Raw genomic sequence first — 19,986 nt, forward strand, 5'->3', positions numbered from 1 at the left:
GTGAAGTATAGTGGGAAGGCAGGGATGAAATGGCTTCATAGAGTAGTCAAATTAGCGTGGAGTGTTGGTAAGGTACCTTCAGATTGGACAAAAGCAGTAATTGCACCTATCTATAAGCAAGGGAACAGGAAGGATTGCAACAACTATCGAGGTATCTCATTGATTAGTATACCAGGCAAAGTATTCACAGGCATCTTGGAAGGGAGGGTGCGATCAGTCGTTGAGAGGAAGTTGGATGAAAACCAGTGTGGTTTCAGACCATAGAGAGGCTGTCAGGATCTGATTTTCAGTATGTGCCAGGTAATTGAAAAATGCTATGAGAGGAATAGGCAGTTGTGTTTATGTTTCGTAGATCTAGAGAAAGCATATGACAGGGTACCGAGGGAAAAGATGTTCGCTATACTGGGGGACTATGGAATTAAAGGTAGATTATTAAAATCAATCAAAGGCATTTATGTTGACAATTGGGCTTCAGTGAGAATTGATGGTAGAATGAGTTCTTGGTTCAGGGTACTTACAGGAGTTAGACAAGGCTGTAATCTTTCACCTTTGCTGTTTGTAGTTTACATGGATCATATGCTGAAAGGTATAAAATGGCAGAGAGGGATTCAGTTAGGTGGAAATGTAGTAAGCAGCCTGGCCTATGCTGACGACTTGGTCTTAATGGCAGACTGTGCCGAAAGCCTGCAGTCTAACATCTTGGAACTTGAAAGTAGGTGCAATGAGTATGGTATGAAAATTAGCCTCTCGAAGACTAAATTGATGTCAGTAGGTAAGAAATCCAACAGAATTGAATGTCAGATTGGTGATACAAAGCTAGAACAGGTCGATAATTTCAAGTATTTAGGTTGTGTGTTTTCCCAGGATGGTAATATAGTAAGTGAGATTGAATCAAGGTGTAGTAAAGCTAATGCAGTGAGCTCGCAGTTGCGATCAGCAGTATTCTGTAAGAAGGAAGTCAGCTCCCAGACGAAACTATCTTTACATCGGTCTGTTTTCAGACCAACTTTGCTTTATGGGAGCGAAAGCTGGGTGGACTCAGGATATCTTATTCATAAGTTAGAAGTAACAGACATGAAAGTAGCAAGAATGATTGCTGGTACAAGCAGGTGGGAACAATGGCAGGAGGGAACTCGGAATGAGGATATAAAGGCTAATTTAGGAATGAACTCGATGGATGAAGCTGTACGCATAAACCGGCTTCGGTGGTGGGGTCATGTGAGGCGAATGGAGGAGGATAGGTTACCTAGGAGAATAATGGACTCTGTTATGGAGGGTAAGAGAAGTAGAGGGAGACCAAGACAACGATGGTTAGACTCTGTTTCTAACGATTTAAAGATAAGAGGTATAGAACTAAATGAAGCCACAACACTAGTTGCAAATCGAGGATTGTGGCGACGTTTAGTAAATTCTCAGAGGCTTGCAGACTGAACGCTGAAATGCATAACAGTCTATAATGATAATGTATGTATGTATGTATGTATGTATGTTAAAATAGGCTTTTGCAGGTACTGTATTATATCTAAAGAAAACACATTGTTGGTAGGCCTACACTGTACTGTAGGTTTTAGAAGAGGAATATGCTAAAAAGTAAAACAAAGAAGTGGTGTCAGCTACTTGAAGTTTTGGATGGCTGATGTTTGGAAAATCAACATTCCACTGTATTTGCAAAGCTTTTATAAATAAATAAGATGTGAATTTATTTGCAGATCTTCAGAGATGTCTTCTATTCCAAGTCAAGAAGAAGAAACAAGTGTATATTTTATTGTACCAAAAAAATATGGTGATGAAGAACAGTGCAGTGGTGATATAAAGTTGGCATTTCAGGTGAGTTCCAAGTATTCAGCTAATTCTGTAATCTTAAATAGATCACTGGCACTCCATTGTTTCCTGCCTCTACCTGTAAGTCTTTTCCCTCTAACTCCCAGTTGAAGTATCGACTTTGGATAATTCTTCCTCCCTCGCTTGGGAGCCCATACCACCTCAGTCTTCTTTGTTCTGTTCTCTCCTCTCTCATACTCCGCATACACCTAGATTTTCTTGTAAAATTTATTGGAGTATTTATATTTACTCAATATTTACAGGAAGATTGAAGGTGTTAGATAATAATAATAATAATAATAATAATAATGTTAATTTTTTTTATGACACACTAATTACTTTTACGGTTTTCGGAGACGCCAGAGTATTGTCCCGTGGGAGTTCTTTTTTGTGCTGGTAAATCTACCGACATGGGGCTGAGGTATTTGAGCCCCTTCAAATAACACTGGACTGAGCCAGGATCAAACCTGCCAACTTGGACAGAAAGCCAGTGCCTTAACCACCTGAGCCACTCAGCCGGGTGAAAATGTTAGATGTTATATTTTATTGCAATGTTTAATGTCGTGCAGTCTAGCCAGCACATGCAGTTAGATCCAAATTTGTTAATAGCTATTTAAAGTTATTATTACTTGGAAAGGTATGCAAATATGCTGAATCATTAGAAATAGAAGACTGTATCTGGTATTTGAAATTGTCTGTTGTAACTACTTCTAGCGTGATTTTTTTTTTTTTCGGTTATGGTAGTTAAAACATGTTTCTTTTAAGGACGGTCTCCACTGATTAACATTTAACACCAACATGTTAAATTTAACATGTTACAATTGACATGTATATTTTGATTGTGTCTTCCAATCGACTTTGCATGTTAACTCAGAATGTTGAGGTTAACGCTTTTAACATGTCAAGTCAATTCGTTGTTCGTGAGATGTCGGCACAGCTTCGGCAACTTCCGTGCTGTATCCATGCCAACAGATAGCGTAGACGACGCAAATGACATGCTTCTTCTGAAGCACGATTACAGTTACAACGCACTGCAACGCTCATTCTCTTTGTTACAAGCTACAAATACAGTACATGCATGTGTGTCGTTCTCTCTGCACTACACTAAAAATTTTAGTCAGAAATGGAGTGGAGCAGGGAAGATTACTCTGGACTTAATTAATGATATAATAGAAAGGCCTTGTTTGCAGGATGTTTCATCAAAGGAATGCAGAGATAAAGCGAAGAAAGATGACAGTTTCCAGGAACTCGAAATTATCTATAAATGTTCCTGCAAGTGCATTGAAAAATAACTAGCGTCCCTCCGCTCCCAGTACAGCCGAAAGTTCAAAATTTCAGAAAAGGAAGTCAAATAGGATATTTGGTTTTTCAGAATGACTTCTCATAAACATTTTGAGAGACAGTGCCGAACTTGGCGTGTGTTGTGCTACTATTCAGAATATTGCGCCTTACTTCATATAAGTGACTGACCTACTTCTTCTAGATTTTACGATTTAAAATCGCACAGTGCCAATCCCCATTATCTTATATTGCTTCTTCAACTGTTTTTGTGAAAGACTCATTCTTTAATTTCTTATTTACCTATGCATTGTTTTTTGCATTTTATTCGGCTGATGATGACCCAGATTGGGGTCAAAACCGGTACAACTTCCGCTTATAATTAAATAGGAATGTAACACTACATTTCTTATTTACTTGTATTGAATAGATTGAACTACGTAATTTGTTATTTCAGTTTAATTGTGATACAGTTCAGTATGGAACATCATGAAATTTTTATCTTTAGATGCACTGATAGGCGGCCATAGATGTTTCCAAGACTTTATAATTGTCATTTCACTAACTTGATCCCATGCAGATGCGATCATATAAATAATGTCCTCCAAATTTATTGATATCAATACCGAAATTACGTTATATTCCCCTCTTCTTCAATTACTTTGCTGAGCAGCTGCCTCCTGTATAACCACTTGATGTTTTCCAGTACACCCTGGTCCATTGGTTACAACAAAGCTGTTACATTAGGTGGCAAGAATTTCAATCGGATATCACCACTGACCAACTCTTCTACTCCTGGATGTGACGGCGCATTGCCAATGAACAAAATGGCCTTCAGTGGCAAACCTTGTTTCGTTAAAAACCTTTTTTACGTTTGGCACAAAGTCTTCTTGGAGCCAGTTTTTGAAAGTTACACTGTTCATCCATGCATTCTGTTGGGATGTGTAAGAAATTAGCAAGGCAGATCGATTCACATTTTTAAGAGCAGGTGGATTTCTTTATTTCCCTATTAACAGGGGAGGAAATGTATGTCCTCCAGATGCATTGGCACATGCCATAATTGTAATGCGATCTTTATTTCTTTTATAACCCCTTGCCAATTCATCTAATTTAGACGCTAGTGTCTTATTTGGTAGCATGCAATAAAACAACCCAATTTCATCGGTGTTATATATCTGATCTGGCTTTAAGTTATCAGTCGCTGAAAGCTGGCGTATGCCTCGATGAGCTCTCCACCTTTCCAACCAATCCTGAGTATCTGTGAAGTTAGGATCTCCATGTTGCTAGCTTGCTGTTTAAACTAAGTGTCTTTTCGTGTAAAATTGGCCCTGAAATCGGAACACCATGCTCTCTTTTTTCACTAAACCACATGAATAATGCGTCAATTAGAGATTCATTTATTTCCTTACTGTGGGACGATTCTTCAAACTATCTTTCGTCATTTTAAAGCATTGGCCTTCAATTTCTTTTCGGTTTTTCTTCCAATCAAACACAGTTGAAGTCCCTACACCATAGTCTACAGCAATATTTTTCAGAAGTTCTCCTTTGTCCAGCTTCTTTAATGCTTCTGACTTTTTGTTCATGGAAACAACCACTTTCTTCTGTTTTGAGGCCATTTCACACTCACTCAAACAATACTTCACAGGAAAATACTGTAGCTGTACAATGTGGTGTTAACCTTCAGCTACTGATGTGGTCTCTCACAGACTGCTGGATATGATAACTCATTCCCTTCCTCTTTTATCGCCTTAAGCAATCGCACAGCGGGTCATTATTGAGCAACGATGTGAACCCAAGATAACAGCGTCTGCAGTAGCGGATGAGTGTCATAGACTACATGTCAGCAGGACCGTCATTAAAAAAGTAATTGATGAAGTGACTAAACAGTGTTTACTTAGCGGCATAGCTCTGCGTGCTGAGGCATGTTAGCAGTGCATTGCATTTAAAAGAGTGTGGGTTCAAATCCCACCTCGGCCATCCTGGGAATGGTTTTCCATGGTTTCCCATTCTCAATTCCAGGCGAATACTGGGATGCTACCTTTGATAGACTGTGGCCGAATTACTTCCAATTCCTGTCCTTACCTATCCTTGGCAGAAAAGACATTCAAGAAGAGTCTACCCCTAAAATAAATATTGTACACGTCAAAATAAATTTTATTGTTTTTGATCGGATAAACCGGAGATGCGGATCAATGAAGGCCAGATAAATGAGGTTCTTGTGTATATGTATCATGAAAACATATTCTTACGCCAGTAGAGAAATAACATTCTCGCTATAAGTTTACATGGAAATAGCCTCTCTGAAGTTTAATCGGACGTGAGAAAATATAAACTAACCTTTGAAATCAGTGATGTGCACTGCCATAATTTGAGGTGTATCACTTTCTTACTTAATTTCAGTGTAGAGTATTTAAGCAGTTGTTTATTTAGCCTTTATTTCTAACGAGTTAACAACTGCTATCGGACACATTATCTACACATTTGTTACGAAAACCTGTCTCTTTCATTTCCATTTTTCTTTACGGAACAGCAGTCGACGGGTATTACTAATCGACTCCGACATCGCCTTTGAATGACAACGAGAGAGCTCACAAGTGGACATAGCGAGGAAATGATCCCGAAGATGATTGATCGCACGGAATATAATCGCTGGGTGCATAAATGTCGGTAATGGGAAAAGATAGTGCACACGTAATTGCTTGCAATAACGGACGTTCCAGTGATAGGGCTCTTGCTGTAACCGAAGGATAATGCACAGTTTAATATAGGAATTTTGAAGGGACAGCCAAAAACTGTCGTTATAATGGAGTTCTCGTTGTATACCGTACTCGTTACTTCAGACTTCTACTGTACTTAAATAGATTACCAGTTTATTAATGCCAAAACTTTGACAATGATTCTTGCTAATACTTTCAAGAAACTGTGAGGATGTGAACTATTATTATTGCTTGTAATATATACATGTAGTTTGTGTATGTAGCATTGCCTGGTAGGTTAGGTAGTAATTCAGTTTTGTTTGATTTCTGCAGAGCTGTGTGGAGCATGATTTGTGTCCAGAATGGATTACTGAAGACTCAGCTCTAAAGCTTCAACCAGTCAAGAAAGATGTATTTGTTTTTGAAGAATTTGTTGGAAATGCATTTAATTATTTAAGGAAATTCAAATCTCTGTAAGTACTGTTCTTATCTAATTTAAAGATTTTGTGAGCTATGACCTTGGATATTTTGTGCCAAACAACAACAACAACAACAACAACTACAATAACAGAAACAATAATAAATATAATAATAATAATAATAATAATAATAATAATAATAATAATAATAATAATAATAATACTGATGCAAGTGTAATGGACTAGTATAACTTGGAAACAATATTCTCTAACCCATGGGTAAATAATGGAAATATTGAGCTTGATTTATTATTATTGTTAGTATTATTATTGTGACTTATGAAGTGTGGCTGTGAAGTTGTTTACATCTATTAGTATTTTTATTATTATTATTTACGTAGTTGTGTATGTTGGGTATTCAGCCCGAAGGCTGGTTTGATCCTCTACAGCTCCACCAACAGCTGCCATAAATAGCTTAGGTGTCACTGAAGAGGCATACTAGGGGAAGTGAGGAGCGAGGTAGTTTCCTGTTGCTTTCCTCACCGAGCCAGAAGTTGCTATTGCATATCAGTCTGCCCTGCCAAGCCCACTGAAATGCATGCACCAACCGACCCTATGAGAGATATTTTCACACCATTCATAACAGGGACTGGCTGCATCAGGAATGACATTACTGTAATCGCTCATACCTCGGTCACTTTCATATTGCCAAATATGACTGGGACAGGTCAATGAAAGTAACAAATTTATTCTAACCCATACCAGAAGACATAGTGCACTGTAAACACTACATCCTACCAGCAAAGGCATTTTACGCAGTTATGGACGGATTTATTTGGTGTAAATCATGATCGTATTATTTGAGAGGTTATGTCAGTAAACATCTGCTGTATGTATATTACTACGATTTTATCTAATGTAAGAACACTTAATTAACAGTATATAATTTATTATTATGATGTATAAATCCACTGCAATGTTGCGCAACACACAGTAATAGTCCAGAACAATGTATCTTTGGAACTAGAGAGTTACAAAAAATTCCATTCTTTGTAAATAAGTTATTGGAGACTGATAAAGATGTTGATTCCCATAGGGAACCTTAAATATTTGTTCCGAATGAGTAAATTTATAATACCAATATAGTTCGTCCGTTATAGGGCATTATAAATTTTCCAGCTAACTCATTCCCGGTTGCCAGCGTTTCACCCCAGTGTGCTAAGTTGGGCTCATCAGTTGGTAAATAGCACACCCACCAAGACACATGGCTAGTGCATATCATGGAATGAGTTAGCTGGGAAATTTGTAATGTCCAATAATGGACCAACTATATTGGTATTATTGGAGAATCTATAAATTACGAGAAAACATGTGTCATATTCTTCTAGAAGCCTGCCCAGGCAGTGTATATAAAAAGGCAGTCTTGAGGGTTGAGTGGAGTTTTTTTCGTGACAGTTATGAATGCAGGTCGTTAAGTGAGTATGTGAATTTGGTATGTTGGTAGTTGGTTGACATGCTAGTGTTGCAGTCTCCAGTCTTCTTCTTATTCTTTGTAACAGCGTTTTGTTCGAGAACTTAGTAGTCAAGTGTTCAAAATGGTGGTTTATTGATGTGTATGTATAATGTATATATAAGTTGTAAATAAAATAGTGTACACAATTGACTGCATTTCATGTGTACGTCTTTGTGGATACAGTAATAATACTATAAATTATTTCATATATAACATTAGCCTATATTCAAAATCTAGAAAGTTTGAGGGAGATAATTAGGATTCTCACAGATGACAGGACCTCAAACAACGTACTGCGTACTTTAGGTGTACAAAAGGGATGGGAAGGAAAGGGGAAGTTGTAGAAGATGGGTGGGCTAATGTTTTAAGGGGGAGGAAAGGGTAAAGGGCTCTATTCAAGGCAGAGTTCTGGATTGGCATTAGTGAGAAATTTATATGAGTCACTGAAGGTAGAACACCTGAGGGAAGATGAGGAACAGGGAACTGTTCCAGAGGACGGCAGAAGTAGGAGGAAAGGGAAATGTAGAGGATAGGAAAAGGGTTATGGAACAGGATCATGGGAATGGAGGGGTGAAGGGAGAAAAGTAGATTCTGCAGACATTAGCAAAGATAAGGTAGACCAGGATGGGAGGGGATTGAATGAGGTTGGTGGGGTTGAAGCTCTGGTCACGGGGGACTCCATTGTTAGGTATGTGGAGAACATGTGGAGAGAAAGGAGCTAGGGTAGTTTGCTATCTATTAATTTTGTTAAGGCAAATTTTGAAAAGTAGTAGTAGTAGTAGAGGATAAGGAGAAGGTGGTAGTTTTTGATGGTACAAACAATGTAAGGCAATCAAGGATGTGTGAGATCTAATTAACACAGCAGAGAAGAAATTTTTATCAGTGGAACACTGTGTAGGCAGGATACTGACTGGAAGGTGATTGGTGATTCAAATGGGACTATGGAGTGAGTATGTGGGGATCTGGGAGTGAAATTTGTAGAGTAAGGCCACGGCCGCTCCTTCCAATTCCTAGGCCGTTCCTATCCCATCGTCGCCATAAGACCTATCTGTGTCGGTGCGACGTAAAGCAACTAGCAAAAAAAACCAACAAGCATCATCATCAAGAAATTTGTAGACCCTAATGGGTGGATAGGGGGTAGACATCTAGGAGTTTTTTTAGAAGGGTTATAGAGAGTTACGTTCAGGGAAAAGAGGTGGACTAGGAAGCAGTGATAAGATTACAGGGATTACATAAAAATGTTAATGTTAAACTGTAGAAGTATTGTACAGAAAGGAATGAAATTAAGTAATTGACTAGATATAGGGTAGGGTGGGGCTATTTTGAATCATTGGGTTATTCAGATCAAAATAAACATTTTGTCCACTGTGCACTCAGGAAGTGCATGTCAGGAGTTATTGCGAGCCAGAAGGGTGTGTTGTAGGTGTGGGAAGGAGGCCTAATATGCCACCCACAATCACAACCATCATATTTCATTTGCAACATTATGGACTGTTCACATTTTAGTAGAATGTTTTAGATGGGGCTATTTGAATCATCTTTCACAGGCTATTTGAATCAGTATTTTTCAATAAGTTATATGTGTTCCATATGGAAATAATGGTTTATTTTACTTTAGTCTTCAGTACTACAAAACACTAACAAGACTATGTCCCGCATAACATGTTCTTAAGTGAGCTTAAATTAATCTGTAATTGTTTATCTGAAAAAGTCTTGGAAAAACAGTAATTATGCTTCTTACGCATCATTTATGTTTAGATAATATTCTTTAACACTGCTCATATGAATAATACAGTATATTAACTATTAGTACCTCTTATTGTTTCTCACATGGTGAATGCTCCCGTTGCACGCTTCTATAATGCACTGCACCCCTCACAACGAGAAAGGTGTTCAGATAGTATTAAGTCTAAGCCATTATTAAAATGCAGCGTGGGCTGTGCATCACGTTGTACTTCGAGTCAGAATCATTCAAGATACGCGAATGAATATGTTGTGGGAAGTATGAAACTTGTTACTGTGAGGCTGGTGTTAGAGCAAGTAAAAGAAAGCAGTTTACTTGCAGGAAACGTGCTTAGTGATCTGAGAACGGTAGGAAAACACTTATGTGAAGAAACTTATTTTCAGCGTGTTTGTTACTAGTTGTACGGACCTTAAGTGATAGAAACTGGGTGATCCAAGTGACCTGTGATCTTATTTACCCCACAGTATTGTAAAAGTGAGCTTTTGCAGTAGGTGTAATTTTTATATTTTTGCTTGTAAATAAATCAGTCCTTCGCTCTAATTGTTGCATCATTTGTTGCCCGAAACTACAGAGTACTAGACTGTATTTTGACATCACAGAAAATTTGCTTTTACATGCACTTCCGTTCATTTAAGTCTGAAATGATTCAAATAGCCCCACCCTACCCTATATTTATGAGATATTGCAATAGCAGTTAAATTGTAGCTGAGAAGTGATATTATGGATGTGGAAATTTTCTCATGGACCTCATAGAGACAGGTTAAGAATTGTAGGAGGGGTATTATTCATACTGGTGAAAGAAGATTTTGTAAGCTATGAAAAAGTTAAGGATGTGAAACATGAAATTTTAGGTGTAAGGCTCATCTCTGAAGATAATAGGCATCTTGATGCTTTTTGGGGTGTACAGACCTGGAAAGGGTGGCGCTGATGCTAATGCAGAATGATTGGACGAGATAATCAGGTATGAGGGAAATGACATGGAGAGGAACGTGATTGTAGCAGGTGATCTCAATTCACCAAATGTCAATTGGGAAGGTAATGCGAATGATAGGAACCATGACCAACAAATGGTAAATAAGTTAATATGGAAAGGACAGCTGATTCAGAAAGTGATGGAACCAACTGGAGGGAAGAATATTCTGGACGTGGTGCTGGTAAATCCAGATGAGCTCTCTAGAGAAACTGAATTAATAGATGGTATAAGTGATCATGAAGCTGTTTTCGTCGTAGTTTAACTCTTTGAGCGCCAAGGGATGATTTTTCATTCCTCCGTGAACTCGCCGAAAGTGCTAGGAATGATATTTCATCCCTCATGCAGACTCGTTTAGAGGCCATCGTAGTTTTTCCTTTTCCGTTAGATAGTAGCACATATCAGTATATTCTTATCAAGGAAGGTGTGTAGTCTCCAAATTTACCACTAGGAGCAGCATAAAGTTATTAGTTTTCTTGTGACAATTTAAAAATGTGAATGTCGGGTCTGCACATCTTGTGCACTTGTCAACAGTGAAGGCGGGCTTACAGGATGACTTATTTACAAACGATGATGATCTAACTAATTACATACATAGTTTAGGGAATGACTATGATTATGTTGAGTAAGAAAGTGAACTGGACTTCATAATAGTTTTGAAAATGCTTCTAGTGAGGTTATAGTCACTGAGTGTGATTCTGAAAACGATTTTGTACGTGGAACTCTGCCAATTGCCATGATTAGAGATAATTCAGAAAGTAACAAAGATTTCCATGGTAATATTGGTATTAACAATATCACGCATTGCCATTATTCAGTGACGTTACCCCAGATAGTGCTTTAACATACTAACCGTCTCACCCTTTCCTCGAGTTACCGAAACATGCCCCTCCTCATGATGCTGATCCCATAGCTTATATTTTGATTTTTATGACATATTATCACTCCAAATAACACAATTTTACCCAAAATGACAGTCAAAAGGCTGTACTACAAGAAATACCATCAGTTAGTATATAATACTGATTTTTAGAACTACATATTTGCCTTTAAATGTGAATTTTCATTAATTGAATTTTAAATTATTAAATTCATGATTTAGTTTAATTTTAACTATAAGTGTTTTTAGGTATAAAGTGCCATTAATTAAAAGGGGCAGTCAGTTTATATAACAGAAAGAAGTTTCACTGATAGTGGGTATAGTTGGCGGCGAGTGAGAGTAACTGTGTGTTTTTTCTCTGTGTTCTTTTAGGAGTTTTAGTGTCAAAACAAGTAGTGTGCGCAAAAGAATATAGTGATGTTCATCTAGATGATCCAGCCAGTGATTCCATGTGTTGTGAAATGCTCGAAAGTAAGTCTGTTCAATATAAACGGCTTTGTTTTTATTCCACGTGCTACGGCGGCTGCTGGCGTACCCAGGCCTCCCTTACCGGAAGTATACGACTCGCCGTCTCAAGATTGAATGTACCTCAGGTTGGAAACTGGTTGACTGCCGTTCGTCAGTTTCATTTTCCTTCACTGCCGACTGCAAACCTCCCATGCATTCTTGTAGCACCAGCTTCAGTTCCAGCCTCCAGTAAATTATCTCGGTTTTCTTCTCGGTCTACTTTAAGTTTGTTGTTGACATTCCTACTGTTAGCTGGTGATGTGGAGATAAACCCGGGACCCGCGACGGATAGTGCGATCTCAGTTTACCATCAGAATATCTGCTCTCTTAAAAACAAAATTACTGACTGTGAGCTCTACCTACAAGAACTATCTTCTTTCGATATTGTCGCCTTCTCTGAAAGTTGGTTAACTGACTGTTTCAGACACGGAAATCCCTCTTTCCAAAGAGTTTTCCATTTTCAGAACGGACCGTGGATCTCGGGGCGGGGGAGTTCTCCTGGCCGTTAAATCCAAATGGCATGCTAACCAACGTACTGATTTAAGTAGTGACTCCGAAGCCATTTGGGTAGAAGTGAAATTTCAGCATTCCAAATATCTATTTGCTTGTTTTTACAGGCCACCTCGATCAACCCTCAATTATTCTGAAAATTTTCTCTCTTCTGTAATGAAAGCCATTAATCTGAATCCTAATGTAATTATATTAGGCGACTTTAACCTCTCTATTTCTTGGAATTCCCCTGCTCATGGTGTCCCTTCTAATAGCCTTGACAAGTGGTATCTCGACCATTATATTACGGGCCTAGGCCTCCAACAGTACGTCCTTGAGAACACCTGCGGGGATAGTCTTCTTGACTACCTGCTCTGCTCCGTTGAGCCTTCCGTTATTTCTGTGGCACGAAATATTTTTAAATCGAACCACAAGTCTGTAGAGGCAACATTCTCTGTTGCCCCTCCCCGCCCCCCCGAAATGTCATCGACCCTTTACCAGGAACTGTGTACCCTTGTGGCGAAAGGTTGATTGGCAGGCTGTCAATCACACCCTCTCTCTTCTACCCTGGCACTTGCTGCAAGTGGGTGAAGTGCAAGAAGCAGTGGACCTGTTCTATGACTGGACTCGTGCTGTGATCCGTGACCTTGTTCCCACTCGTAAAACATCCGCCAGATGCCCACCTTGGAAGAAAAGTGACACCAAAATTGCAGAAATTAATAAAACGAAAGCCTGGAAAGACTGGAAAAGGTCACCTTCTGAAGCCAGCTAAAAAACTTTTTCTGACCTTCGCAAACACCATAAACAGCTTCTAAAACGGGATTACCAGGACTACATAAACTCTGCCTGCCTAGAAGTGAGAAGTAATAGTAAAAGATTCTGGTCTCTGATAAACAGCAGGAAAAATACAAAGCGTGTGCCAGACACAGTGACTTGGGGTGATAATTTAGCCAGTGGTAGTAATAGACCAGAAATTTTCAACGATTACTTTGCGTCTAATTTTGTTGCACCTGTTCAGTTCCCAGATTTTCCATCTATTGATTCTGTTCCTTCTCATAGTCTCAGTAACCTTTCCACCTCTGAGTCAGAAGTCTATTCGTTACTTTCCTCCCTCCCAGAAAATAAACCTACTGGTCCGGATGGTATCAGTCCTGTCTTCCTTAAGAATACCGCTTCGACTCTTGCCCATCCTATTGCTGTTATATTTAACCGTTGCTTCTTAGCCGGCTACTTTCCTGACGACTGGAAAATCGCTAACATCACTCCGGTTTTTAAAAGTGGAAAGAGGTCTGATGTCAGAAACTATCGTCCGATTTCTATATTACCCACTCTGTCGCTCATCTGTGAAAAGATTATCCACCAGCGCCTTCTTTCTTTCACACTTCCTTCTATATCGTCCCAGCAGCATGGTTTTCTTCCTGGTAGCTCCTGCCTAACTAATCTGGCTGTTCTTCTCCATCGTGCAACATCTGCTCTTAACGCTGGTTCTCAACTGGACGTGTGCTACATTGATATTGCTAAGGCTTTTGATACCGTAGACCACGCACTTCTTTCCTATAAACTCTCAGAACGTTTTAATATCCATGGTCGCTTGCTAACTCTCCTGCAGAGCTTCCTCAATACCAGAACTCAGCGTGTGGTTCTTGATGGGTTCAGTTCGACTCTTGTTATGGTACATTCTGGCGTCCCACAGGGCAGTGTCCTAGGTCCGCTTCTTTTTGTCTTATTTATTGACGATCTCATTAATTCTATATCCTCCGTTTCTTGTGAAATTCTACTATTTGCAGATGACTGTAAAATATTCAAACAAATCGATTCTTTATCTGACGTAAACTCCTTACAGAGTGGGCTTAATTCACTCTCTGAATGGTGCTCCACATGGCATCTTAAGCCTAATCCTGCCAAGTGTTCCTCTATTTCGATCACGCTTCGTAAATCCCCTATTCTCAGTAAATACTCCCTCCACGGTAACCCGTTCCCAACTCTAGCAGAACAAAATGACTTAGGAGTGATGTTTGACAGTAAATTGTTATTTATCCCCCATATACAAAAGATAACCGCGCGAGCAATGTCACTTCTCGGTTTGTTGTATAGATTTTCTGACATCACCGATATCCACGCCCTCCGAGCCTACTATGTATCTTGCATCCTACCGATTATTGAATTCGCGTCTCCCATTTGGTCTACCTCTTCACCCACTAATCTGAATCATATTGACCGTGTGCAGTCATTCTTCTGTGCCATTGTTAGAGCCAGAGTATCTGATTGTCGAAACTTGAGCAGTAATCAGATACTAGACAAGTTAAACCTTCACCCGTTATCTAGTCGCAGGAAAGTAGCCGACCTTAGATTCCTATATAACGCTGTTAATGGTTTATTTCGTTCTCCTCAACCTGCATCCTTCTTTATCATACATGTTCCAACTCGTTACTCGTTACGCCCCTTCATATTCCGTATTCCCGCCTCTCTCTCGTTCAAAGAAGTTTATTTATCCGCATACCAACCCTCCTTAACTCTTTATCTTCTGACAGGAACTTGGACGTTTTTTCTTTGTATGCCTCCTTTAATCGATTCTTCCTTAACTTAACCTAGTTCATTTTCTTCATATTCCTTTTTTCTCTTCTCATTGCTGTCCTCTCTTTTGTACATAATATAATATTTATTTTTTACTGTGCTATACCATTACTTAAGTGTTATGTCTGTATTTATCTTACTGTGCCTAGCTATAAGTTCTTCTCTTCGTTTTACGTTCAACAATTTTTCTCGTTTCTTTAGCCTTTATTTTTTGTTTTTGTTATGTTGTGTCTCTAATTATGTTAGTTTTTAATTTTTTCCTCTATATTTATCGTTAGATTTTTTTTCGTCATTATTCTTCCACTTTTCTTTATGCTTGCCTTGTGCTACTCTATTGTAAATATGTATTTCATTGCGGAACTCTGTAATTCGGCTTCTCGCTGTTTTGGTTTCCCAAATAAATAAATAAATAAATTGAGAGCGCGAAGATTTTTTCCTAGAGAAAATCGCACAAAAAGTGGGTGGCCGTATTGGTTAAACAAATACGCACGGTACTGAGAGGGTTAATCATTTAAAGAAGAAAAGGAAAGAAGAAAGAGAAAAACCTTGAAGATCTTAAATTTATTTAGGTATTCTCATTCAGTATTATTAAAATATTAACATTTTATGTAATGATAGTTTTCATAATATTTCACTGATGTTTATTCATTGATATGGTGAATTATCATATAAAACTTATTTAAAATTTTGGGCTAAATGAAAGATATTGTTATATTGTATTTATTCTTTGATTGGACTTCACTGGTGAAGGGAATGTTCCATGTTCCTGAAACATGTATTAATAAATCATTTTCAGTTATAAAAGCTGTATTGCAAAGGTGGACCAAACACTAAAAAAAAAAAAAAAAAAAAAGCTATTTATTTCGGGTGTCGACCTAGAAAGATCTTTTGCCCCTACTTTGCGCCGTTTATAATGAACCTGCGTGTATTTGGAATTTGCGGAAATGTAAAGTGTTGAACGTGAGGAAAGGAATGTTAAGGACGACACAAACACCTAGTCCCCAGGCCAGGTATATTAATCATTTACAATTAAAAAACCCCTGACCCGTCCGGGAATTAAACCCGGTGATACAGATGTTGATTCCCATAGGGAATCTGTAATATTTGTTTCGAATGAGTTAATTTGTAATACCAATATAAATATTCTGTTATTGGACATTATAAATTTTCCAGCTAACTCATTCCTGATTGCCAGCGTTTCGCCCCTGTGTGCTAGGCTGGTATTAATCGAACCCGGGGCCGTCGGGTGACAGGCGGCCGCGTTGCGCCCTACACCGTGGGGCCGGACGAACAAACACTTACTATTTTAAATAGTTTTAATAGTCAAAAATAAATGTGAGAGAAAGGAAAGTTTTAAAATTAGGACTATTACCCAGTACCATATGGTTGATAAGGTAGGCATGAGAGAGTTTCTAAAAAGTAATTGTGATGTGTGGAAAACATTAAAAATGTAAACGGTCTGTGGGAAGGGTTTAAAGTAGTTGTTGAGGAATGTGGAAACAGATATGTTAGGTGGTAAGGAATGGTAAAGATCTGGTATATTATAACAGAAGTAGAGAGACTGATGGAAAGAAATAGAAATGGTTGTGGAAAAATTTGAAGGAACGTACTAGGAATTTGAATTTGGTGAAGAAGTCAGTTAAGGATAACATGATGGCAAGCATAATTGGCAGTTTTACAAATATTAGTGAAAAGTGGAAAAGTATATACAGGATGTCCGAGAAGTCCCCATACCCTAGTTTCATATTATTATTTTGTTATATTATGGCATGGACAATTGAGTTTGTATAATTGGGGAATTCAATAGTTGTTTTATTGGTATTGGTATCCCTGCTGCTAGCGTTGTTGTTCAGTCTCACCATTTCAGTTGTTAAGTCATGGCGGACGTGAGCGGACACAGCTACACTGTTGAGGAGCGATTAGTGGCGCGTGTGTGGGTGCACGAACGAGCATATACGGGGTAAACAATGACAGTGATAATGAGTGCATTTAGAGATCGCTTTGGCAAACCCCCACCTCGTAAAGCTACTCTGCTTGATTGGGAGAAACATGTGTTTGCTTCAGACAGTATCAAAGACAGGCCGCGTTGTGGACATAAGAAGACATGGGAAGAAACGTGTGCCACTGTCGCTCAATTGAGCAGTCTCCATTGAAATCCATTCGCAAAAGAACAGCTGAACTTCAAGTACCACTGTCAACAATGCATGACCACATTAAAAGAGATTAGAAAATGAAAGGTTTTAGGCCGATGCATGTGAATGAATTATCTGACAATGACATGAAGCAATGAGTTGTAGCCTTCCGTGCTTTGTTGGCACAATTCCCAACTGCTGTGTCTCGTTCAAGAGTGTTATTTTCTGATGAATGTGTGATATATTGCAGTTCACATAGGAGGAATGTGGTTTTCTGGTCTAAGGAAAATCTTTATTATGTGCAAGAGTTGGAAAGGAACCCCCCCTCATGTTACGGTATGGGCCAGGATATCATCACGTCATTTGTGCAGACCGTATTTTTTTGATGGGTATGTGAATGGAAAATCTAATTTGCATATGTTACAATCTTGGTTAGTATCTCAGCTTCAAGACAAGGGAATCATGGGTCATGTGTGGTTACAGCAGGATGGGACTCCAGCACATTTTGCTATTCAGGTGTGCGAGTTCCTTGATGAACAATTTCAAGGCCGCTGGATCTCCAGCCCCGTTGAAATGGCCACCACGAAGCCCGGACCTTACCACGCTTGACAACTCAACGGTCAATGTCAGTACACAACTAATGAAGAATTGCGCCAAAGTGTGGAGGAAGCCTTTCGTTCCATAACTCCTGAGATGCTCCGCAAGATGTCAATGAGGACTTGGGGACGGATAGAACTCTCTGTAAGGCATGATGGTGCACATACAGATTCCCTGGATTCATAGTTTTTATATTTAAGTACTCCACTATAATATGAAACGTATGAAACTAGGGGTACGGGGACTTCTCAGACATTCTGTATAAGTGCTCTACGGCAGAAACAGATTCCAAAAAAAGAATCCAGGAATCATGAATGAGTAAGGGCAGTGTATATATGAGGATTTACAGAAAGCAGAAGTATTTAGTCAGCAGTATGTAAAGATTGTTGATTGCAAGGATAATCTCCAGATAGAGGAGGTGACTAATATTAGAAGTATTGGAATTTACTTATGACTAGCTGTAGTACCCTGTTCTGCTCGGGTACCTTCTTTTAAATCTCCATTGGACGCGCCTCATTTCTTAACGCCGCTGGTCGCGGGTGATTGGAGCGCTCACCAGTAATGTAATATGATTTTTTGAGGCCTTTATTGTTATTATTTTTGGTGTTATTATTTTAATTTTGATACTTGTTTATTCTTTAATTATTTTTTTGTTGATAGGTTAAGTACAATATTCATTGAAACAGAATACACATATTTATTGCAAACACCATGGTAAAGTATTTAATGCTACATGTGCCATTTTTAAATACATTTTTCTTACTATTCTACATGTGAAATATATGTTTACATATTTTACAGCAAATAAATAGGAATCTAACACTGCACAATGAATAACTACAAATTGCAATAAAAGTTATTGTTGCAAAATGCATAATTAACTTTCCAATCAAGTTAACACTGATAAATGCTTTCTTTTTTTTTTTTTTTTTTTTCGACCATGCATGCTGTGTTGTGGACTTGGGGTACATTTAGTCACTGTCTTCCATGCCTATCTCAGCACTCCCAGGGCACCTCTGACAGATACTGACAGTGTGTTGACCCCATATTGGGAGCTGGCATTTACTGCATCTTGTCATTGTTTTTTGATTCTTCTTCTTCGGGCAGTAGGCACATTTCGCCCTAGCTTGGTCTAGTTGTGGCAAAGTTGTCAGCTTTCTTGTGGTAGCCCAAGGTTTTGTTGCATTCTCATTCGAAGATCTGAATGAATGCCACTAGTAGAAGCTCTCCTTGCCGCGTGATTCTTGGTCAGATCTAAAGCCAATGTTTTCAAGAACTTTCATGTCATCTCTTCATTCGTGTTGTTTCGGAAAATGATTTGGGCATTGATTCCTCCTATATCCAGTAATGTGAAAAATATACGAAGAGGCCATCGATAGCACATCCATGCTACGGTGTACAGAGTTTTCAGCTTGTCTACTACATCCACCCCTCCCTTGATAAGGTTGTAAAACTAATGACTGTAGGCTTCCTCAAGTCACCAGAAGATTCATCGATCTTGTCAGAATTGTGCATACTTGGTATTAGTTTCACGTTCCTGTATTTTCATGGTACGTAGGATACTAACAAAGCATCCTCCCCGAATGCAAACAGACTAGAGTTTACTTCCCTTTGCCTAGTGTTCACAATTTCTGTTGGGATTGCAGTCTTGTTCTTTCTGATGGTAGCAACAACAGTAAGATTGTCATTTCTCAGCAGGTCATTCACTAGCTCCACTGAAGAGAACCAGTTGTCCCTCGTTATATTACGCCCAGTGTTTTTTATTGGTTCTGTCAATTTTTTCACTATAGCACTTGGTCTGTTATCAGTAGATACGAGAATTATAGGCACTAAAAACTGTTAAAATAGGCAGTCATATAGGCTCTTAAATTAGCCAAAATAGGCATGTAAATAGGCACTAACGTATAAAATAGGCAACAAAATAGGCATGAAAAAATACTTATAATTTAATAACACACTCAATTACTATAAAAGGAATTTGCAAGCAACTTTTCAATGTTTTCCAGCAACAATCTTATTCTCCTGTCGGGCAGACTGTTTTGTACTGACAGAAAGATGTCGCAACATCACAGGAAGTGACTGGAAAAAACTTCAATGAAGCCACTTCATCTGGTTTTAGTTCAACTGCTTCATCTACCTCCCCTCGTAGCACCCTGACTACTTTTACCGTCGCTTTCCATCATTGATTCTGCTGCAGGACTCTTATGGAACGTTTTGCTGACAGCGGCTACCTTCCCAGAGGTTCGGTCTAAACATCTCCTGACTTCTTTCACAACCCTAAATGACACCACCAGGGGAAACCACTCTTCTCCAATCCGGTGACTGCTCCCGGCAGCTTGTTGAAGTTTGAAGGTGCTCCATTTTAT

General features: G+C 38.8%; 1 protein-coding gene across 1 annotated transcript in view; it reads left to right on the plus strand.

Moving 5' to 3' along the window:
• Positions 1–19,986, plus strand: part of mus101 (mutagen-sensitive 101) — a 508,677-nt gene that overhangs the window by 51,638 nt on the left and 437,053 nt on the right. The window contains exons 2-3 of the mRNA XM_068224988.1: positions 1,710–1,827; positions 6,129–6,268. Coding sequence (XP_068081089.1) covers positions 1,720–1,827; positions 6,129–6,268 — 248 coding nt within the window. The 5' untranslated portion in view covers positions 1,710–1,719. The remainder of the gene's footprint in view (positions 1–1,709; positions 1,828–6,128; positions 6,269–19,986) is intronic.

This window comes from Anabrus simplex, chromosome 1 (assembly GCF_040414725.1).
Source record: "Anabrus simplex isolate iqAnaSimp1 chromosome 1, ASM4041472v1, whole genome shotgun sequence".
NCBI lineage: Eukaryota > Metazoa > Arthropoda > Insecta > Orthoptera > Tettigoniidae > Anabrus > Anabrus simplex.